Raw genomic sequence first — 25,049 nt, forward strand, 5'->3', positions numbered from 1 at the left:
GTGCGAAGTGTGCCAGTTACCTATGGCTGACGGAGGAATGGCCTTGTTCCAGAAATGCAACTCATCACCAATGAGAGGTGCAGTAATTGAACCGCCTAGCTCCGTAACATGTGAAAGAGTTTTCTGCGGTCCAAGTACTTGCGAGGTGTGCCAATTACCTATGCGTGATGAAGAAATGGACTTTCCATTAGAAGAAATGGACATGTCTTATTTAATGGTGTGCAAACCTTGCGTTTGCTGCAAACGATCATGCAGATTTAAGAGGTTATTGTTTGACGCTATTGGTGAAGCTCTAATCTATCAGCACGACGATGTACGTAAAACAGCAAGACAGCTACAGCACGTGAGGGGTGATCTCATATTGGCACTGAGATGTCTAGATGTCACATGCTTCCTTTATGACTTTATCTACCAGGGTCTTTTTTTTTCTAACGCCACCCGCGCCTTTCTGTTTTTGGATAAGTTATCATTCTCTAATGCTTGATACATTTATCCTAAATCTTTCCGTAATGATCACGGAGAGATATTGAATATTATTTGTTGTCTACTCTTCCGTACAATATAAGATATCCTCTATGAAAATAGATTTTGCATTTCAGAATTAAAATGTCTGACCGTTGGCCATTGATAGCAGCTAACAGGTGCTATCAATGTTCACCTCCGCGGGACGATGACCCCGTCAGACAGGCGGAGGAAAAAGATTTAAAATGATTGTTACAATTTATTACAACGAACTATTAATTAATCTCCAATCAACGAATAAAATCACGAATGAAAAAGTCTACGACAGTCCTATCTGTTAAAGACTATTGCACATTTCCCAAATTGGCCGATTAAAAATGATTACTTACAATGTTAATTTACGAAAGATCCAAGAATTAATTAAAATCAACGATGGAATCAACTGTTATAATTAGAAGGTCTACGACAGTCCTATCTGTTTAAGACTATTGCACATTTCCCGAATTGGCCGATTGAAAATGATTACTTACAATGGTAATTAAGAACAAACCAAGAATTAATGTAAATCGACGAATGAATCAACGGAAAAAAGCAGAGTCCTGTGTGTCAAAACACCAATCACACTATTTCACTCTTTAGGGTTAGGTGTATCTAACTGTGAATTTTCACCTTGCTCATTTAAAGTTGAGAGAGCGTCCTCTATATAAGACTGCATCCTGTCACGTTGGTTTGCCATCATCTTTTTCCTGTTGGCAGATTTCTTCTCATTTTTCAATCTGTTCATTAAATAAGTTTCTAAATCTAAGTCCGAAGAAGGAGAGAAATCCTGTGTCCACACTCTCGGGGTTAGGGTTAGGTCGGTTTTAATGCATCTTTACATATCAAAGCAGTATTAAATGAAAGGAGTATTACATGCATGCTGTTCACAGCCCCTTAGTAGCACCACGTTCAGCAGCATTTCAACTGCATGACTTAACCTGTCGAGATAACTGAACAGGCCTGAATAAAATTTACCCCTAAGTGGAGGTAATATTAATAGACAGAATATCGTATATTGATTGATAAAGTACTACAGCGTTGTGTCTTCTTTTCTCAGTTTACTACAAGTCTCTACGTCAAACAATAACAACAACAATGATAAACAATAATGACGACACAGACGTCAACTTATCACAAAGCGCAATTTAGTACAAAGTAGCGCTGGAAAGTATATGTTAATCTACGACATCCTGGGGGCCGCGAAAAGTAATAAATAGCACATGAAATTGCACGTATGTTATCAATGTATAAATCTGATTTAAAAGAAATGTATTACTTAATAATAAAATGTTCATCATTTAAATCTGAAAGTCTCTGTTAACGCGGTGCATTCATTTCTTAGATTATTTAAATGAATAAGTGTAGTTTTGAACTTTTTTCAGTGAGCTATTCGAAAGTCTCTATAAAATCTCGAATAATTTTCACAATTTATGAAGTCTTTCTTCTCGTTTTGTTAATCACAGTCTCTATTGTCTATTACTTCGAGTGGATAAAGTTTCACAATCGGTCTAGTAGCGTACAGTCCATTGCTAAAACGAATTCTAGCTGCTCGAACCAAGCCTTCCCTCCCGGCGATAAGGCTATCGACTACTGCCAGCTTCCAACGGGTTCGTGGCGAATCTTCCTGGACCTGTACCACTTCCCCGGTACAGATAGTTTGTGAGTTATTTCCGGGTTTGTTACGTCGCTCACGGAGTGCTGTGAGATACTCCGTTCTCCAACGTGTCCAAAACTGTTTAATAATTCGGAATTGGTTCCTAGCCCGTTTAGAGATAATGTTGCGTTCTACAGTTGATGGAATTCTGGGTTCAATCTCCGCTCCAACGTAAGGTAAGGACCTAATCCTACGACTATATAACAGATGTGCTGGGGTCAATGGCTCAGGGTCTTCTAGGCTTGATTAAACGAACGTCAGTGGTCGATCGTTCAGCAGGGACTCAATTTCGGTAATAATGGTTTGTAGAGTCTCCAAATCTACCATTGCACGGCCAAGGATTTTCTTGAGAGTTTGTTTTGTAAGACCTATCAGTCGCTCCCACCAACCTCCGTACCATGGGGCTCTCTCAGGTATAAATTTCCAATCAATGCCAGTATTTGCTAGGGACTCTCTGACGACCTTGGATTCGAACATGGCTTTCAAATAAGTAGACGCCGTCTGGAACGTTTTAGCATTGTCTGAAACTATGAGCTTGGGTTGCGACTTCCTGCTTGAGAATCGTCGTACAGCTTGTAAGAAACAGTCTGCTGATAAACTTGTAACTACTTCAAGAAGAACGGCTCTGGTAACAGCACACGTAAATAGACATATGCATGCCTTTTTCTCTGCTCCAGAGGGTTCTTTGATATATAATGTACCAGTAAAATCTACTCCGGTAATGGTGAAGGGTGGGGCTTCTTCTACTCTAAATTTCGGCAATGGGGGCACTTCAGGTGACTTGTATGGAAGTCCGTGCACTTTACGGCATGTGACACAGTTTCGGATTACGGCGTTCACGCATTGTCGTATCGCTGGTACCCAAAATGACTGTCTTATGCTGGTAACTGTAGCATTTAAACTACTATGGCCAAGTAACTCATGCGCATTGCGAACTATCAATTTAGTAAGTCTAGACTTCTTTGGTAGGAGGTACGGGTACTTTTTGACGTCATCCACGGCTGCGTTGTTAAGTCTTCCGCCGCAACGGATACATCCGGTCTGGTCACGAAATAACCGAAGCTGCTTTATTAATGGTGTTTTGACCTGGTTTCTCTCTAATTCACGTATCTCTGTACTGTATACATCTGCTTGACAATAATGTATCCATCGCTGTTCTGCTTGCTGAAGTTCACTAGTAGAAAGATGGTCGAAGTTTCGTCTCGACTGGTCGACCTTGCAGTTTTGAATAAATCAGCGAATATAAGCTGTAATTCGAAGTAACCGACTTAGATTGCTGAATTTCCTAATGTCAATAATATTCTGCATGTTATTACTAGGTACGTGATATGTAACTTAGATATCATTTGCTCGTCTATCTCTGCTTGCTGACTTCCGGTGGCTTGCTCTTCAATTATCGTCTGCACGTGTAACCTGTTTGAGACCTCCCATAACGGCCATTTTGTCTTGTCACATAACCATATCGGTCCCTTCATCCAAAGATCGTTCTGCATAATTTTTTCAGCTGTTATTCCTCTTGTCAGTAAATTGGCTGGATTTTCGCTTATTGGACAATATTTCCATGCGTATTGGCTCGTAAGGTCACATATCTCTTTTACACGATTCTCGATGAATCTCTTCAGTGTCTTTTTCGTAGATAGCCAATAAAGTACGATTTGACTTTCGGACCATAGTGTGATGTCTGCTGTAGGAAATGTAGTCTGCAAATATTTCGCTAGTCTAGCTCCAATCAGCGCCGCCATGAGTTCAAGTTTGGGCAGAGTTAAGGGTTTGAGCGGTGCCACGCGATTCTTAGCCATCACCAGAGTTGAATCTTTCCCGTTACAGATGAACGCCATTGTACCGTACGATCTAATACTTGCATCCACGAAGATGTGCAAGGTTGTCCGACTGTCACTTCCGGTTTCGCTTGTTTTAGAGAAATATCTTCTCGGGAATTTAAATGTGGCAACAGTGTTCAAATCTTTCGCTAGGCTTGACCATGACTGTTGAATATCTTCTGGAAGTGGTACATCCCACTCGTACTTTTGTTTCCAAATGTCTTGTAACAGAAGTTTGGCTCGGACGGTAACTGGGCATAGTATTCCAAGGGGGTCGTATATCTGAGATGAGTCTATGACATCTAGACCCTTTGACACCTCGACCCCTTAGACATCTCGACCCCTGACACATAGACCCCTAAGACATTTAGACCCCTTAAATATACCGGACATTTCGACCCCTTAATTAATGTATTGTTATATTAGGAAAGACCGTGTTTTTTTAAATAAACAAGCAAATTCGTTGAATTTATATCCCCCGCCGAGTACTGGTTATTATTAACACAACAACTGAAGACATAAGGCTTTATTTATATATTAATCATGGCATAAACTGTAAAATTCTTTGAACTTGAAGCCTTGTACCTTCAAACAAGAAGAGTTTTTAAGTTTTTTCACTATATACATATAAGGAAAATCTATGACCCCCCTGGAGTGGGGCCAATTTTGACCCACCAGGGCTAAAATTTGAACAATTTTGGCAGAGGACCTATATGTTATAATCATATACCAAATATCAAAAGCTCTAGGCCTTGTACTGTCAGACAAGATTTTTTAATTTTGCATTTTTGAAACAACTTTTCTGGCCCCGGTGACTGATGATTGTGATTGAAAAAATTACAAAAATTTTTACTAAGTCAAGGGCAATAACTCTAAAAATACTAAAAATATCCAGACTAAAATACCCAGGTGCACAACTACACATAACTGATCAACATTCCTGTAAAGTTTCATGACTCTAGGTCAAATACTTTTTGAGTTACATGCGACACAAGTTGAAAAATTACAAAATTTTACTAAGTCAAGGGCAATAACTCTAAAATACTAAAAATATCCAGACAAAAATACCCAGGTGCACAACTTCACATGCTGAATCAACATTCCCATAAAAAGTTTCGTTGAATTCCAGCCATTAGTTGCAGAGAACTCTCCGGAAACGAAATTCGGACAAAATTTTACTGAGTCAAGGGCAATAACTCTAAAAATACTTAAAATATCCAGAACGAAAATACCTAGGTGCACAACTACACATACTGATCAACATTCCTGTAAAGTTTCATGACTCTAGGTCAAATACTTTTTGAGTTACATGCGACACAAGTGAAAATTACAAATTTTACTAAGTGCAGGGCAAAAACTCTAAAAAAAAATACTAAAAATATCCAGACGAAAATACCAGGTGCCACAACTACAACATACTGATCAACATTCCTGTAAAGTTTCATGACTCTAGGTCAAATACTTTTTGAGTTACATGCGACACAAGTTGAAAATTACAAAATTTTACTAAGTCAAGGGCAATAACTCTAAAAATACTAAAAATATCCAGACGAAAATACCCAGGTGCACAACTTCACATGCTGATCAACATTCCATAAAGTTTCGTTTGAATTCCAGACATTAGTTGCAGAGAACTACTCCGAAACGAAATTCAACAAAATTTTACTGAGTCAAGGGCAATAAAACTCTAAAAATACTAAAAATATCCAGACGAAAATACCCAGGTGCACAACTTCACATGCTGATCAAACATTCCCATAAAAGTTTTTGTTGAATTCCAGCCCATTAGTTGTCAGAGACTACTCCGGAAACGAAAAAATTCGACGGATGATGGACGGACGGACGGGGACGGACGACAACGCCAAAACTATATCCCCTCCCGATTCCATCGGCGGGGGATAAACAACTTCACATGCTGATCAACATTCCCATAAAGTTTCGTTGAATTCCAGCCATTAGTTGCAGAGAACTACTCCGGAAACGAAATTCGGACAAAATTTTACTGAGTCAAGGGCAATAACTCTAAAATACTAAAAATATCCAGACGAAAATACCTAGGTGCACACTACACATACTGATCAACATTCTGTAAAGTTTCAATGACTCTAGGTCAAATACTTTTTGAGTTACATGCGAACACAAGCTGAAAATTACAAATTTTACTAAGTGCAGGGCAAAAACTCTAAAAAATACTAAAAATATCCAGACGAAAATACCCAGGTGCACAACTACACATATGATCAACATTCTGTAAAGTTTCATGACTCTAGTCAAATACTTTTTGAGTTCATGCGACACAAGTTGAAAATTACAAAATTTTACTAAGTCAAGGGCAATAACTCTAAAAATACTAAAAATATCCAGACGAAAATACCCAGGTGCACAACTTCACATGCTGATCACATTCCCATAAAAGTTTCGTTTGAATTCCAGACATTAGTTGCAGAGAACTACTCCGGAAACGAAATTCGGACAAAATTTTACTGAGTCAAGGGCAATAACTCTAAAAATACTAAAAATATCCAGACGAAAATACCCAGGTGCACAACTTCACATGCTGATCAACATTCCCATAAAGTTTTGTTGAATTCCAGCCATTAGTTGCAGAGAACTACTCCGGAAACGAAATTCGGACGGATGGATGGACGGACGGACGGACGGACAGACGGACGGACGGACAACGCCAAAACTATATCCCCCTCCCGATTCCATCGGCGGGGGATAAAAACAAAGTAATGACTAGGTTAGAACAATTTTCATTTATGTATATTATTTACAAAAACAGTAACACAAATAAATATGCATGTACACACATTACATTGAAATAACAATACATAGAATACGCAGACACTATCACTCTCTTTATATACATGTATGTTATAACTACAATATTTACAATATATACACTTTCGTTGTTGTTGTAAATAGAGCTAGTAGCTACAAAAGGGCTTGGTTCACTAACCATCAAATTTGGCCCAACCTCGAAAAGTGTTGAAACTTACAGTAATTCAGATTTGAACAATCTTATTTTAAAATCAGCTATTTTTATTTCATTATTATCATATATGACGTTGTTTTCTAAGCCTGAGAAACATGTACGTATTATGTACATTGTTAGCGCGACGTCATCGACGCGGGAAAATAATCCGCAAATTTTGACGTTTTCATAGCGCCGTTTGAATTTTTTTATTTTTAGAGAACTGAGAAATAAAATATAGATTCTTAATTATAGAAACTATAAACATAAATACCTATTTATATCACTTTTTTTAATTTTAACATTACACATATTATGTAAATGAAGCTCGTTTCATTTCGGACCTATTATCTGACGATAATTAAAGCAATAACAAAAGCAGTGATTTTTTTTCAAAAAAAAATCATGTATTTTCAATTTCACTTTTCTTTTTTGAGTTTGTACAATGTTTATTTCATTTTTTTTTTTCAAAAACAGTCTCCGCCATTTTTATTACATGTATTTATTTACCTTCTTTATACAGCTATATAATTAGAGGACATTTTTTCGTTTGAGTGAAATTAGAAAATATTTTCAGGAAAATATGATAAGATTCTATATATTTTCACGGCCGGACTGGCGATGGAGAATATTTTTGAATTTGATCATGTCGATTGAAAATATGTTCCATTTTTATCACTCAGAACGAAAAAAATAATCTTTTTTATTTAATTATATAACCAAAAAAAATTGTTCACGCACATCCGTACTGATTGTACAGCTCGCAGTAATATTTTGATTATTCATCAGCGAGTGACGCGGTTCAATACCCATTTTGATACCTTTTCATCTTACACTGTGTAAGAGAAATTGAATAATTATTTTTTAATTTGTCATAATTAAATGAGTAACTGAAGCTATTGACTGTCTGGCAAAAAAAGTTCTTTACAAAGTCAATAAATGTACCTACAGGAATAATAATTACAACATTTTTATATTGTATTATAATTACCAAATTATTCTTATTGATTAAGTTACTGATTGTCGATTATCTTAACAGTTTAAAAAGCCGTTAAAAATGATAAAAAGATAAAGAATCATTTATAATTTTACAATTGTAAAAGTCCGTTGTCTCTTGTATTCATTATTTGCAAATGTTTAATCACTGTCAGAACTGGAGTCGATTTGGAATGTAGCGGGGCATCTTCTAGATGACTACCCCAGTCCCTTACACGTACCGCGTGCTTTCTTTGATGCCTAGCAAAAAAAGATACCAGACGATGGCCGAAACATGCGCGCACATTCCAACAACTCGTGCCCCAGCACGGCACTGGCAGTACCCAAGCCTCTACTGCCGTGATCACTGGACCGTATCCACATGAGAATTTCGCTGCTGGCTTGTGTGATGGCCGAACTCCTTTGCAACCGTAAACTGTCAGTTAAGTGACGTGTCATCTACAATGGACAATGTATGTTCAATATGCCCCCAGTGAAGATGGCTCCCTGGATGTAACTGGACGCAAGCTTCAAACTGATATAACACCCAAGCGTAAAGGTCGTGGTAAATTTTCCTCTGACAGTCGCGGAAACGGTACATCTCTCACGGGGACTTTTCCATACTTTTTAACTTCCGTTCGAGACCACGCTCTTGTACATACTCTTGTAAAAGTCACATTGGCTGTTCAGCAAAACAACATTTGTTGGGCAACTTGCCGTATTGCCTTTGTCTGAGACGGTGAACTCAGTGCAGGAAGGTTTTATTACATTAGCCACCATACAATCCTAACAAAGTCTCCAATGAAGGGCACCTGGCTGCATGGAAGTACTGTTGCAAGCATTTTGAACCGTTTGATTCGAGCGTTGGCCGATTCAACAACCAATCCTACCTGAAAATTAGAAATGGTATAATTACAAATAAACACAAACGTTACACTATATTCATTTAAGTTTTAAGGTAAACAACCTTTATACATAAACTCAATTTGAATAGTATCTAAATAGGCTAGAAATACTGTCATTTTTTGAAACTATGGGTCGTTAGTTCAAGCACTAGGTCAATACTTTTCTTCTATGAACATAACGTATATATTTCGTCCAACTCTTTAAGAAAGACACTGTTTAATTTTTGATGACATGATTATTTGTATTATTTATTTTTTAATAATGATAATTTGATAACATGAATCGTCCAAAAAACGTAAATACGTACTAAGCAATATACAGCTGAGAAACTTTATTTTTTAAAAAAATAAGCTGATGTACGCATAAATCATGAGTAACACCTTTTTGTATCCTATTAGATATGATAATAACCATTTTCACCCTGGCTTTTTTAAGAAAACAAAATGTTTTGAATATTATTTATAAGTTATTGTATTATTTACATTTTAGCTTTATTAAAGCAGACTAATTTTTAAAAAAACATAGCATATGGTTACTGCATCAAATGTTTTTCATTTGCCTAAACAAATATTTATATTCTACGAAACCCGATTAAATATATTAAAGGCCCATCAATTCATGCTATCAATTTATTCCTAAAAAAAGTACCATGTTACATTTTCCATAAAATATGATAAACAAGATCAACAAGGAAAGGCGGCGTTCAACGAACGCAACCCCCATATGACCCAGCAACTAGATAATTTGCTTTATACACAAACAATGATTTTTGCTACTCCAACACAGTTGACAATTGGTTTAATTACATAGTGGATAAGTTTTTGTACGGAAGTCAAAATACTACTTTGTATATATTATGCCACTTTACGATATATTACAACATATTCAGCGCTATTTTCTTAAGTTGTAAATTAACTAATTGAAACATACTCTAAATTCATTATTAAAGCATTATTATAACTTGTCTGACATTTATAAAGAATGACAAAAATATGTATTTATGATGCACGATGTGCCTTTAAACATACTTTTGTAACTAGCCGACTGGAGTTAGCTTCCTTCGTCGATAGCTGCTTTTGTCCTTTGCTGATCAAGGCAGGCATTTCAGCGTTGATTCCAAGGTCAGCGAGGAGAGTCAGCGAATCCCGGAAGCCACGTTCAACTACCAGAATATCTCCTTCCTGTAAAAACTCCCGGAAGTTTTGAATATTGGCACGTAGCATATGGTTCAGTATAGCCGCATCGTTGTTTTTGCCATCTGCAAGGTAAGGGCCAACTATAGTTACAAAGTGACCCGTTGTTTGTAACAACAACCATAGGTTTAACCAATGGCCGGCCTTTGTGCATGCTAAATGAACGCCTCTGGAACTTGAAGTTATTTGACTTATTTATATAAATATATGTTCCGTCAAGAACAAGGATCAGTTGGTTGTCATCAGCGTTGAAAAGTGTCTTTGCAAAATGGCGTGTGTGGTTCTGAATGAGGGTTGACCTTGGACAGTTTCAATGCCAAGATATAGCGGAACAAATGTTCTCATTGATATTAGACGAACGGTCTCAATTGCGCGGCGAACGCTTGACTTGCTTAAGCCAAATATTGTAGACAGGAGTTTATTGGACATTCCAGAGTAAAGCTTAACAAGAAAAAGTCCAACGGTTGTTCTTGGAGACCTTTTATGCGTTGTTTTAATGTGATGAAGCAAATGACTGAAAAAAATCATCAAACTGTGGTTTGGTAAGCCCAGTAAGAGATGGATAATCACGTTCGTCTAAATGCATCAAAATTAAGTGATGTATTCTGATTTAGGTAAGCGTTTCTCATTTTTTGAAGTATATTACATATTGAAGATCGATTAAGCAAAGAAGTACTTGTCAGCGTCTGTATGTTTGAAAAAGAGTCTTGAGTCAGAGTCCCATCAGAAATATGGACTGGACAACACCTTGCGTCTGCTGGTACTAGTATGTTGTGGTCAAGGAAGACTGTAAAGCGCCCTTCTGCTGGAAGGCACACCAACTTTGGTCCAGGCCTTTTGCACACGAAACAGCGGCTGTGGCTTCTGCTTGTGGAAGAGATTTTCAGCATTACCTGTAATGTAAGAAATGGTATAATAATAATGTCCTAAGAAGTTTTAAGTATAAGTAAGTGTTGAGCATTTTAAAACTTAATTTTACCAAGAGCCGCTCGACTGATTTGTGGAATACGTAGTAATGAACAGGTTTGGCCGCGGTGACCAATTTCTTTGTGTACTAATAAACTTTTAACGAACTTGGTGTTTTTAAATTAATTATATTCATTTCAATTCAAATTAAAATATTTATATAAACAGTCGATTTTACTACATTGATTCACAGTTTGCTGATTACCAAAGTAAATGTGTTACGATTCATTTAAAATACTGAACAGAACAGAACATATATTTTTATTTTGAATTAAGCATATTCATCTCATTTTTCATATTTAACAATTAAAATACTGCAATCCCATTTGACAAAAAACTATTTCAAACTCAAACACAAAGTAAATATGATGATTTAAGCTACCTATGTTATATATTGTGGAACGTGTGCCTAACAGTCCATGTTAAATATCTATTTAGGTTACAGATAATACAACATTAAAACAACGCATTTATACCATGTAATGTTACTTATTGATTATTATTAATTTCTTAAATATATTATGATTGTAATCGCGTGCACTTACCGATGGAGGACTAGTGAATCGTTCGTTTGTGGACGGCGGAACGAGTGCATCGCCAGCATCACCCCTCTCATCAACCGGTACGGGACCTGATTCTTTTGGTTTTCTAAGTTTTTTATAAAATTTGATTCTGCATCCAGAACACACAACACTATCGAGTGTGCAAGTAATTGACAGATTTTTCTTTAAATATTTCTGAATATTTGCCGGTACAGGTCTTCTGTCTCGACGATTTGCTTTTCTATTGCAAATTGTGCAGATGTAATGCTTGACCATATCTGTAAGAAAAAAAAAACTAATAAAAAAAAATCATCAGTAGTGGGATTCGAACTCGGGCCGCTCCCGTCAAAAGCAGATGTCTTATCCACTGCGCTACAGCGGAATTCATACCTTGGGCGCCAAGTAATCAAGTATTTGATATCGATCGCACGCATGAGCTAAAAATAGCAGACTGCTCTGTTTATTGTTTAAATATTCATTTATAGCACATATTTCAAATACCGTTTTCATATTTTTCATAACTTAATTACATTGTAGATTCATTTTCAATAAAATTTGTTCACATACGTATCCATTTAAGATTGAAGCCATTCAAGTTTGGATCTCTACACTTGATTGCACCGCTGCTGCTAGTCGATCGTTTATTTATTTAATTTAGAAGAATATGACTATTCTCAAATAAAGTATACAGTATTTAAAATATATATAGATCTATGTTTAATAATGTGAAATATTTATTTTGGGGGTAAGAATATAATAAACATTTAAATCTACCTTGTTTGTAGTGGTGTCGTTGTTTACAAACATTTATCGTTGGCAACAGCGGTATTCGTACTCAAACCGTTTCGAAAATATCGTTTCGTCCTTGTTGTTGGAAAATTATATTTAACAGATAAAACATTAAATCTAATAGTTTCTCAACAACAGACATTGCTGAAATGATTATCTATTATAAATATTTGTAATTTATTTATTGATACAACATGTTATGACATAATTGTTTTATTTGAAATTAAATTTTTAAACATGATTTTTTCAATTATGATTGTGCCTTAAGTTCAAATTTAGATATGAGCCACCACGTGTGCCACTTGGAAACATACATTTTCATGTTTGTTTTTATTTATTGAACACTGATGCGAAGTGATAAATTGGCACATGTGGTGGCTCATACCTATTTTTAGGATAAAACATGCAAAAAAATCACAAAAAAGCCAGTTTTGTTAAAACCAGGATGTGTGAAAGTGATATTTTTGTTGGAAAAATTCATCACAAAATCTTAATGGGCTACATATTTGTACAGGTTTAGGATAGGTCTACATAAAAACAAACACATTTGATTTGGTTAAGATATTTTATTTTTTCAAATTTTTAGGGCACTTTTATGAGGTTAGTGAACCAAGCCCTTTGGTTCCTCGCTTCGTTTTTTTTGATAACGTCATCATTGTTATGAAGACGATTTCGTTTTATTGAGTCAATGTTAAACAGCATTTTATACTGCGAATGATGTTCCGATTGTTTTGATTAAATGTTGAACATTTTATTACAATTGAATTAACACATATTCGGTAGCGTCCATACACTGAATACCTAATGTTGATTTTAATGTTTGATTTTGAATTGAAATGTATTAAATATATTTTAAGGGAAATCATACCAATTTTCAGAATGAAACAAGAAAAACGTATATAAAAATAAATTTAACGTATAACAAGGATATATTTCAAAATACCTTTATAATTATAAAGATACGAAATACACTAAGTCTTGAAAAATAACCAAAACCTAACATCAAATTCACTATCGCAAAAGTAAAGACGGAAATTGGAATGTCACAAAGCATAATGGGTGAACTGGCGGATAATCCCTTCCATATTTACGTGCCTTGTAATAATCGATTCTACTGATACCTGCAAAATACAAATCATCATCATCTTATAACAAAATAAAAAAAATAAAGTTATGTTTTATTGATAATACATGTATATACCATTCTAATGACCGATAATCGGATTAGTATCGGCACGCGCCGGTGTTAATCCAATTACGTGTCACTGAATAAACACATACATGCATGATCGATAATTTGATTATTTAATGACACGCGCCGGTGTTTATCCTATCACGTGTCACTGATTAAACACATACATGTATGGTAATAAACCAGCACACGGGAGTTGTATGATTAAAATTTATTAAAGTCACTTTCATTTTTTGTGGTCAAAATATGTATAAAAGTGATTAAATGTGTATAAAAAATAAATCCTTATTATTTAATTATTTTTATTGGATACAGTTTGAAGCACGCTCATTCTAATTTTCACCGTTACGAATTTTAATTGTTTTAGTAGTGAGTCATATATATTTTTTGTCATAAAGTCATAAATATCTGACAGCCAAAGTCAATAAATATATCTTCAACTATATCATTTACCTAAAATTACAGATAGTTTTTTTTATTTTGATAAATATGGGGGTCAGCTTCCGTAAATTATTACGCTGTCAATAATTACATTTCCGTAAACTATTACACAAAATTCAATATTTCATTTAGTAAAAACGTTCATTGCCAATGTAGCATTATTAAGTCTTACAAAACAATAAACTGAAGTTTACAAAATTTTAGTTGTTATTAATACGACTTTCGAATGAATTATATGTAAAGGAAAAAATGAAACATTACTAACCAGTGTTGCAGGTTCTGTGTTGCGCCTTCTCACAAATGACACATGTAACGGCATGTTGTTAAGGACGAACAGTCTCCTTGCACGCAATACACAAAACGGACATTATCATTTAATAAATTAATATGATTATGACAAATATACACACAAAAAGAAAAGTTTGTAATAATATTCCTTCACTTATTTATCAGGCAATATTAATAGGAAATACGCTTAATATTAATAAAACTGAAATGTTGTAGAAAATACGCGTTTGTATGTATATCTTCACAAGTTTGAGTAAATCTGGGACATAAACTTATAGTCCCAGAGTAAATGATATTATTAAAAAATGTGTGTATATAATTAGCAAACGTTTTCTATAACATCACAGATCATTTGTAACGCGCGATGTTATTTATCTAATAAATAATTGTTTTCTAATGCGCTAATGACGAAATTATAAATTAGCACCATTACATTAAACCACGGGACTTTAATCCGATTTTAGTCCGTAATTAAACAAATGAAAACTGTGATTTGTTTATTAATCACCAAAATTAGATTTAAAAAATGTAAATTTTGCAACTGATATTTCAGAAAAACAAATAAATTTAAACAAAAATCTTTAAGATTATATATAAGTCTTACAATATTTTCAAAATATATTTACGGTTCTTTTAAAGTCCAGCATTAAAAACAGGGGTCGAAATGTCTTAGTCAGTAGGGGTCGAAAAGTCATCTTACAAGGGGTCTAAGAGTCAAGGGGTCTAGATGTCATCTTAATACCCTAAGGGGTCGAGAAGTCAAGGGGTCTAGATGTCTTACTTGCTCTGAGATGAATATTTCAATATCACTCTCTTTGTTACATGAGAAGAAACAGGGATATCTCGCTTCACATAGGTCACTTCATCTGTTGACGGCTCCCAACGTAGACCTAGGACTTTGGTGACGTCGTCAGTATCTAATATGTTTACTCTGCCGGCTTCTTGTTGTAACTTTTTGCTGTTGGAGTTCCAAGATCTCAAATTCATTCCGGCTTTGGACATCAAGGTGCGTGCTTCTTTAAAGTAATTAAGGCATTCTTCTTCTTCTTTGAAACTGGATATATGACGTTATCGACGTATAAATCTTGACGTAATACTTCTGATACAGTCGTATGTGGATTGTTGTCTAAATGTTTTAGTATCGTTGCGTTGAGTATGAATGGTGAACCAAAAAGCACAACTTTAAAACGATAAGTTGAAAAGTCACTGTTGGGGTCATTCGGATCTTTCAGCCATAAAAATCTTGTCATATCTCGGTCATCTGTATGTAATCCCACCTGCAAAAACGCCTTTTCAATATCTGTTGTAACAGCATACGCATGCAGACAAGATCTCAGCAAAATTGAGGTGAGTTCATTTAAGACTGAGGGTATGGACTGTAGGCAATCATTCAGACTGGCATGCCTACGGAGCCTTTCAGTCCTTTTTAGTTCTTTATTTTTTCGTAGTTGAAAAGGGAATTTTTTTTTATTTGGGGGGATGGAAATTTAAAGGATTTGGGGTTTTTCGTTTTTGGGTCTCTTTCTCTTGAAATCCCTTTTAATGAACCCCCGTCTTTTTAGTTTTTTACAAATTTTAAAAATCTCCCAAAAATTTTTTCTTTTTGCAATTTTTTTGGGTTTCCGTAATCTTTTGGACAGTACTTTAAAATGCGTTTCAGGGGCAATTCATAAATTTTTAAGGGAGTTTCCGGGGGCCGGTCGTTTTAAGGTTTTCGTTTCAGTATACTTTTCCCTCTTTTGAATTCAAATTTTTGGGGCAAAACTGATATTTTTGTTTTTCGTCTTTTTGGGAACTTTCCCGGTCTTGTGTCATCTGGTGTAATTCCTAGATTTTCTAGGACTCCAGAAACGTTCTATCGATATGTCCTCTGGTATGTGAGACACCATTACGTTCAAAATCTGCTTCAACACTTCTGCTACTTTTACTTGAATTTGATCGGTCCAGAACAGAAGGTATCCGAATTTTTCGATTTAACGGCAGTAGGCCCTGTGCCACGTATAATCTCGTCCTCAACAATATCCCAGTTAAAAGTCGGCTCCGATTAGCAAGGAAATAGAGAACTCTCTATCATGCGTTACTGGATGTGCCAATTTTAATCCTTTAAGGTAAGGCAAACTTGAAATATCTGACCTATGGGTATTATCTATAGGTGTCGCTATAGTCGGGACAATCAGAACTTTCAGTGGTATTTTCTTTTTTCTGTCCGTAACAAGATACACTGTAGCTTGGTCAAAGTGTTGCATCTGATTACCTTTGCCACCAAACGCAGATATTCGGATTGTTTCGGATTTTCCCCTCTCTAATTAAAGTTCGTCTGCTCTGCTAGAGTTTCGGTGATAAAACTTCTTTGTGCTCCTTCGTCAAAAAGTATGGTTGCTTGGCTACATATATCTTTGTAACAAACGTCAGCCATTGCTGTCTTTAGCAATACCCCGGATCTAAATTGATGCGCGGAAGAATACATCACTGTAGCTTCAGATGTGTGCTGTGTAGAACTTTTTGCACTTATATAACGACCGCTATCAGACTTACAGATAGTTGTGTGATGCTTTCCGTTACAATTCTGGCATCTCTTAGTGGACTTACACGTGAATACTTGGTGTTTACCTAAACAATTAAAACACAGTTTTTTCTCCTTAATAACATTTAACTTTGACGCTACATCAGAATACTTCCGGCAATCTCTTGCTCTATGGGATTCCTCGCAAAACAAACACTTTATTCTAGTTCCTGTCACATGTGCACTGTTCGAATTTCTGGTACTTCTTGCTCCAGTGAATAATGATGCAGTAGATCCGTAAGTTTCCATTTCCGGTTGAATCGAGTTGTATGATCCGGCTTCCATAATATTAATTTCGTTGTAAATAGCTCTACGTAAGTCACATAACAACCAATTCCTGTCACCGTGTCCTCTCGCGAGATTTTTCTCATTTCTCCCGGAAGTTTGTCAAGCACAATAGGCACGAGTAAATCGCCGTAAGATTCTTGTTGCTGGCCCAAACTCTCCAGTGCAACAAATGTATGTCTCCATTTTATCATAGAATTCACGAATATAATGTAAAGTATTTTTTGGGGCTGGTAGTTGAAGCCAATGCTTGCATTGTTGCATGCATTATTTTATGCTTTTGGCCATATCTTTCTTTCATCAGTTCTGTCGCACGTGCATAGTTTGTATTTGTAAGTGCAAAACCATCAATAGTCCGATTCGCCTCTCCTTCAAGCTGACTCTTCAAATATGAAAATTTTTGCACATCCGTTAAGTTACAGTTGAGATGAACAGTTGACTCAAATGAGTCCCAAAATGTCTGCCAGCTTAAAATGTCGCCATTAAATTTCGGTAATGAAAGTTTAGGTAACCTATGATATTGTGAACTTGCCGACATAAAAGAGTGATTGTTACCTAGGCTGTTCTGTGAACCAGCAAACTGAATATTTCCTCCCGGAATTTGAACGTTGACATGACTTCCGGTCTCTCCACCGTCTGCTCCATCAGTAAAGTTCTCCCGCATATCGTCTGCTCTTATAATTCTAATTCCGTCATGATTCTCGGTAATTTCACTCGTAGTCGTATGACCGTCTGTCTGTGAGTTCATTTGACGATACGCTCTAAGTTTCCGTAACTGAATCTCGAGTTCAAGCTTATATTCTTCAGTGGTAATGAGTTCTTCTTCGATATCCTCGACTCCAGTTTGAGATATAATCTTCTCATCGAGTGCATCTAATGTATTTGTCTTCGATTCGAGGGCCTCCAGAATAGCGTTGAATTCTATTTTCTCTGATTTCTCCTTCGCTTTTGCCCAAAAGCTTCGAAATAACGCTTCTGTTGCCGCTACGTACTAAAATTAACTTCTGTAGATTCATCTTTTTGTGTCACGGCACCAATATCGTATATTAGTTGATAAAGTACTACAGCGTTGTGTCTTCTTTTCTCAGTTTACTACAAGTCTCTACGTCAAACAATAACAACAACAATGATTAACAATAATGACGTCACAGACGTCAACGTATCACAAAGCGCCATTTAGTACAAAGTAGCGCTGGAAAGTATAATATGTAAATCTACGACACAGAAATACCAACATGCGGCGGAGATGCGCTGTTTCCGCGTGCTGGACCCACAAATGACTTTTTCGAAATTGGAAAGCCAGATACGATGCCTCGATAGGTTGGTGGACATTTTCCTTTCAAAAAATGAAGGTACTGTCAAAGATAAATGGTGCTTATTTATTCGAAGTTTGAATTTAATGTCAGAGTTAATTTTAAAAAAATTGCTAAGAGGCATTTCTGTCTATGTTCAAGACGGACATTGTACAGAGTCATAATTCCGCCATGTTGCTTGTCATACGTACCAGTTTCCAATAGCGTGATATTCATTGGACCGCAATACAGCACGAGCCAATCAAAACACGTATAACAAAACAAGACCGATCTAAATCGTCCGAGCGTTTTACGACAGCGTCTCAAGCGTTCAATTCGCATTTATCCGGCCTTTGAAACTCTCTATACGCTAACGAATATATTTTTTGCTCAGAAACGGAAAAAAAAAAATAGTTAGGGTCGGCGCATTTTTATAGGTAGGGTCGGGTTATCCGAAACAGACATATTTTTTATGCCTAAGAACGAGAAAGAAAAAAAAACATAAGCATTACATTTTCGTGATCAAATGACAAATATAGAGATAAATTATGATAATTATAACATTAATACAACATAAATTTTCTATTATTTCAATTAACTGTACAGAAGCTTATTTTTATAAATTAAAAAAAAAACAAAACAATAAAAACAAACATGTGCATGTTTAAATAAATATCATACATGTAAATTTCACAAATACTTCATGTCAATTTAGTGTTTGTCTTAGCTTAAACACTTCAGAAAAAAAAACTAATTTTGTTTACTGTACAAACATTGTTTTACTTCATTAACTCATTGAACTTGAACAAGCTTGAATTTCTATAAAATAAGATTTATAGATAATGTCTTTAAGGCAAGAAGGCTTCATATTTGATAATAAACTGGTATTCAACTTCTGTATCTCTTTTTTATAGGTAGTTACATAACGGTTGTTTCGTTCCATTCTGTTATGTGCATATCTAAATTTGTATGCGCAGCTTGTGGGATGACAACCTTGATCTTGACAGTGCATTGCAAAGGGTGTTCGAGTAAAATTCAAAACCAATATATGTTTTAAAGTTTTTACATGAATAAAGTTTTACTAAATTATTTTACAGAATTGAACTATGTCTGTACAAAATATGATAAACAAGATCAACAAGGAAAGGCGGCGTTCAATGAACGCAACCCCCATATGACCCAGCAACAAGAACCAATGGCAAGGAGCCCAGGCGGACCCCAAACAGACATCATATTCTGCCTGAATATGTCTGGACGAATTTGTAATAACATTATCAGTGGTCAGTATTTTCACCAAATCTTCATCATTTTTGTAAATCTAATTAGTTTATACAAATTTATTTTAGTTTATGTTGGAAGCTATTAGTTTATTGAAACATTCTCTGGGTGTCCTGCTTGGGTGTGTCCGGGGGCAGCGTCCTGTGAACGTTACCTTTGCCTTGTTGATCTTTATTCTTGTTATTTTATTTACATACATTTTGATATATTCCTTTTATTTCTTTTGATTTAAAAAATCCCCAGATTTTTCATGCATAATTACAAAAGCATCAAAATGCTGACACACAGTCTTTGGGCTGAATTTATAAGCTTTAATTATATTCATTAGAATGTTCAGAGCTTTAAGTCCTCTCCCAGCTATGTATTTTTGATTAGATGCAAAGTTTTAGTATTATAATTAAACACTGTATCAAAGTAATTAAAATCATTTACCACTTCTAAATTATTGACAGCATAAGCCTTATTTTTATTTTGCTTAGTAATGCCACGGTTTCTTAAACATCACTTTAGTTTTGCAAGTATTTACAGATAATCCCCATTTATCACAATATAATTTCAACATATAAAGATGTTTCTGAAGATATTGAGGTGTTCCTCCTAGTCAATCTCCACACAGTGATCTCCCCTTAATTCTTCGGCGTAGATCTCTGCCACCAAGGTCCCAATATATCAGAATTTCTGATATACTATATTTTTTCAAAAATTGTTTTATCTACTGCTTTTATCTATCAGATAAGTTTTCTCTCATTTATTTAACAATGTTTATGAATAAATAAATAAATGATATGAATATTTAGAAATAATTTTAAAAATTATGAGATTATTTTCTACCGAGACGATATTTTGATATTTTATATTTTTTAGCTTTTGAATTTATTTTTCGTTATTTTGTATACTTTCGATAATTTTTTGATAAACTATATCGAACGTAGGCATTAAAAGTTAAAAATAAAACAGAAAGAGAAAAATAACGTTAGATTTTCTTTGTAACGGTCGATATTTACATTTGAATTTCGACGTTACGTCATGTGACTTTCATCATCATGTGACGTCTTTGAAGGCAGTGATTACAATTCTGCCAAGGGAGGTAATCACTGTGAGGAGTTTGCCTCCTAGTATTACCATATGATAAGAGAAGAGTATTATCAATATGATGATAATGTCATTTATATATAAATATAATTCTTGGTCTTCTATAAATAATAGTAAGGGTGGTGGATGGACGTATGAATCACCTTCAGTGATTGGTGATTCTTTTTGGTTGCATTTTTAAACATTGCAAGTCCTTACTAAAGATAAAAAGACTAACGAACTAACGTATTAAATGTTTCTTTAACTTGCTTGTTACCAGAACTTATGACAACAATTAATTCATTGTTGTCCATAACCCTTTAGTTCGTATAGCTTATGTTTACGACTAATGCAACAAACGTTCATCAGTAAAAGCATTTTAGCACTATGTTACAACTAAAGTTATATACAGCATAAAATTAATTTTCCAATAAACGAAAAGTAGATTGAGCTTGCAATTACGATTTAATGCTTTTAATTCCACTCTAGATTAATTATATGGACTATCATGAAATAAATATATAAATTTGCAGCATGTGTTAAAGATCCTGTAACACATTATTTTACATTATTGTTGTGCTTGTCGTATTTTTAGTTTCAACTTTTCGGCATTTTCTAGTTGGGTGGTTCCAATATTCCTACTTGAATAATGTTAAATCACCCTTAGGATATGTTGCCTGCTTTTTAAATTTGTCTTTTGACGTCTTATCTGTGATACGCAGGCTTCATAACCTCTGATCCCCTTTCAAAATTCCATTTTATTTAGTTCCGCCCATTGTTTTCTCGTTTAGGGCACACGCTTTTTATTACTTGGGGACCATACGCCGCTTTTCATGGAATGGCACTACTGTGTCACATTGAAGGTTCCATGGTAACCGCCGTATGAACACATCTGCGGATGTTTCTAAATTCAAAATTTTACTATTTCATGTTTAAATGTTGAATTCTGCTTAAGCCGGTGCTAGGGGGCGTGGACGGTAACTTGCACTTTCCAGTACCGTCCATGAACAGGCTCAATCAAACCGAGCCTGCAACATTTTCAATTTTGCTGTGTTGGGCTTTCTTTAGGGATTCTGTATTTATCTATTTTATATACAAATTATGATGCTCAAATTAAGATTTATCGATATTGTAAGTTTCAAAAAACATTATTTATAAAGATATTACCGAACTTAATATTTTATGTAAATAAAGGGAGGTAATTAGAATTTAGTTTTCTATAAATTCTAAGTCAATTTTTTCCAATAAGAAATGAATGCATATAATTTAATGATTACCTTAAATATGTACAAATATTTGCAATACATATTTTACATATTCTTCCATGTTTGAAAATTGACAAATTTGCATAATTACATACATATATAATTCAATGAAGAGTGGTATGCAATCTCAATTACAAAACATACAGGATCTTTAAGTTATGTTCAATAACTCATGATTTGTAACGTTCTGATTGAATGAAATTCTGGAAACAAAGTGATCCCTCGGAAGCATTAATCACAACAAAATAACATAAGAATTGCAGACTCGGTTTAATTGAGTCTGTACATGAGGGATAATGAATAAGTTCAACATCCCTCACGCCCCCTAGTTTCCATAAGATTCCTTTAAACAACCCAACTTTATCACTGAAAAAAGAAACTATTGTTCCTATAAGATATTGTGTTCAGAGAGAAAACTATTTCTAATTTTACCTAATCTAAAATACGAGGATTATCCCACACGTTCGCATATTTCTATAAAATAAAAACAGATAATCATATCATTTTTAAATCTGCAAATTATTATCAAATAAAAAATATACTATAGGACACGAATGCCTCCACACATGATTTTGTACTAAGTCGGGGATTATTTCTCGAACATATGGAGAAAAACGAAAAACAATCCTTAAAGAAAGCCAATACGGCAAAATAAGAACTGTTGCAGGGTCAGTTTGAGTCTGTTCAAGAACAGTAGTTATTTCAAGCGGTTATAATGGATCCTTTAATGTGACACATTAGTGGCATTTCATGAGAAGCGGCATATTGTCCCCACGAAACAAATCCTAAATAAATCACGAGCAAAACCGTGAAGTACATAACTACACATGCTGAACAACATTGTAAACTTTCTTGACTCCAGGTCGAATACTTTTTGAGGTACGCACGACAGATTTATACTAGTCAATGGTAATAAAATAGATAAAAACAGAATCCCTAAAGAAAGCCCAACACGGCAAAATTGAAAATGTTGCAGGCTCGGTTTGATTGAGCCTGTTCATGGACGGTACTGGAAAGTGCAAGTTACCAAGTTAAACTTCCTATTATGTATTGGATTCCTAAATTACATAAAAAACCTTACAAAGCTAGATTCATTGCCAATTCTACATCTTGCACTACAAGTAAACTTTCTATTTTATTGACGTCTTGTTTGACTGCCATTAAAACACATGTAATTAGATATTGTGATAAAGTCTATGAAAACACAGGCAAACATCTCTTTTGGTCAATTAAAAATTCTGGTGAAATCTTGGATAAATTCAAAATTAAGAACTTTCAAGCTTCAACTGTCAGTACATACGATTTTTCTACACTTTATACAACTTTGCCACATAAATTAATCAATGATAAACTAATTTCCCTAATTCAGAAAACTTTTGCACGCGGAAAAAGTTACCTTTCTAGCATGTAATTCTAACAAAGCTTTTTTTACTAACGGTATTGTAAAACATTATACTATGTGGACCTGTGACGAAGTTTGTAGAGCACTCTCTTTTCTTTTAGACAACATTTATGTCAGGTTTGGTAATACCCTATTTAAACAGATCATAGGAATTCCTATGGGTACTAATTGTGCACCCCTGGTCGCCGATTTGTTTTTGTACTGCTATGAAAGAGACTTTATGTTGAGTCTCTCTGAAGATAAACAACAAGATGTTATAGTCGCATTTAATAATACTTCCAGATACCTTGATGATATTTTTAATTTAGATAATCCTTATTTTGATCAAATGGTGTCTGACATTTATCCGCATGAACTACAACTTAATAAAACGAACTCTTCAAATTTTAGTACATCATTTTTGGATCTTCATATTACTATCTACAACAATTCTATTCACACGAAAATCTATGATAAAAGAGATGACTTTGACTTTTGTATAGTTAATTATCCACATTTAGATGGAGACGTACCCCATGCAACATCTTACGGGGTTTATGTTTCCCAGTTAATTAGATTCGCTAGAGCTTGTAGCAACGTAAAGGATTTCAACGAGCGGAATATTTTTATTACCAGCAAGCTTCTAAAACAGGGCTACCGCTATCATAAATTACGGAAATATTTTTCTAAATTTTACAATCGTAACTTTGATTTAATTTCCAAATTCAATAGTGATTTAAAAACTCTTCTGCGACAAGGGATTAGCCAGCCTGGTTTTTATGGCGATGTGATTTACAAACTTCGTAAGATTTTGGGTCATGGTAATTTTTCTGCTGTTTTTACTAAAATCATTAAACGTTTTATTAAAAGAGGTTATGACCCTACTATTTTAAGACATACTGCATGTTTAGTGTTCAACCCTTTTACAGTTGGACACTACGCTTTCCTCTTTTGATTGCATCTGACGGACCAAGTGGGAGACTCTATGATGGATAGTTCGTAAAGCCATTTGGGACTGAATTGTCTTAATGTTCGTCTTCTGCCTTGCTTCGTCGGGCCCTTGTAGGTGATTTTCTTGTTGCTCTGTCTTCCTTTAGGACATTGAGTACTTTTGTTATGGTCATTGGGTTTACTTTTATATGTTTCTACATGATCATTTTAGTGTTTTACTTATTTAACCTTTTGTAACCATGACAACTGTTAGAATTTCACTTGGCGGGGATTCATTTTATTTACACTGTCTCGTTTATAGGAACATGGTGGGGCTAAGAGCGAGGTTTGGTGCACCATTAACCGGTTTAAACTCCCCAGCAGTCATTATTATGCTGCTGACCGTTCCAAGGCGGCGCCCCACTGTGTTCCTCAGATGTATGTCTTATGTTGTTTCATACTGTTTTGGTGACACTTTTGCTTGTGTCCCTTGTTGTTTTCTCGTCTACGGTAAGTATCTTCCCCATTGCCTCTAGTTTTTATTTCTTTGATTACTCCCCCACCCCCTCCCCCCGGTCTCCTGTCCCCTTCCCCTTTGTGGGCCTATTTTTATTTTCTTTGAATTCCTAATCAGTTACAAATTAATTATCATTTAATGATTAACCTGTCCGTGCTCTGTCTTTGCCCTGTCCTGTTTTTGTTTGGGGTCCCCCTGGGCTCCTTGCCATTGGTTCTTGTTG

General features: G+C 35.1%; 2 protein-coding genes across 2 annotated transcripts; both read right to left on the bottom strand.

Annotated features, from left to right (window-relative positions):
• Positions 1–1,090: 1,090 nt before the first annotated feature.
• Positions 1,091–10,056, bottom strand: LOC132732107 (uncharacterized). The gene is made up of 6 exons (XM_060718471.1): positions 9,862–10,056; positions 8,710–8,817; positions 8,206–8,386; positions 3,472–4,226; positions 2,412–3,370; positions 1,091–1,334 (listed from the first exon to the last, which is right to left on the bottom strand). Exons 1-6 carry the CDS (start codon positions 10,054–10,056, stop codon positions 1,091–1,093), a joined length of 2,442 nt encoding a protein of 813 aa, XP_060574454.1.
• A 536-nt stretch (positions 10,057–10,592) lies between these two features.
• LOC132732108 (uncharacterized) lies at positions 10,593–11,875 on the bottom strand. Its single transcript, XM_060718472.1, has 2 exons — positions 11,538–11,875; positions 10,593–10,919 (listed from the first exon to the last, which is right to left on the bottom strand). Exons 1-2 carry the CDS (start codon positions 11,808–11,810, stop codon positions 10,593–10,595), a joined length of 600 nt encoding a protein of 199 aa, XP_060574455.1. The 5' UTR covers positions 11,811–11,875.
• Between the last annotated feature and the right edge of the window lie 13,174 nt (positions 11,876–25,049).

The sequence above is a fragment of the Ruditapes philippinarum genome, unplaced genomic scaffold (assembly GCF_026571515.1).
Source record: "Ruditapes philippinarum isolate M1 unplaced genomic scaffold, ASM2657151v2 ctg8885_1_1_1_1, whole genome shotgun sequence".
Lineage (NCBI taxonomy): Eukaryota > Metazoa > Mollusca > Bivalvia > Venerida > Veneridae > Ruditapes > Ruditapes philippinarum.

Bases quoted from the DNA above. Each gene is read 5' to 3' on its own strand.
- LOC132732107 (XM_060718471.1), bottom strand. From the start codon at position 10,056: ATGCTACGTGCCAATATTCAAAACTTCCGGGAGTTTTTACAGGAAGGA. The intron at 8,818-9,861 runs GTATGTTTAAAG...TCTAATTTTCAG, and splicing joins CCAGTCGGCTAGTTACAAAA to GTAGGATTGGTTGTTGAATC. The intron at 4,227-8,205 runs GTATCTTTTTTT...TACTATGCCCAG, and splicing joins CATGTTTCGGCCATCGTCTG to TTACCGTCCGAGCCAAACTT.
- LOC132732108 (XM_060718472.1), bottom strand. From the start codon at position 11,810: ATGGTCAAGCATTACATCTGCACAATTTGCAATAGAAAAGCAAATCGT. The intron at 10,920-11,537 runs GTAAGTGCACGC...CTTACATTACAG, and splicing joins GATTCACTAGTCCTCCATCG to GTAATGCTGAAAATCTCTTC.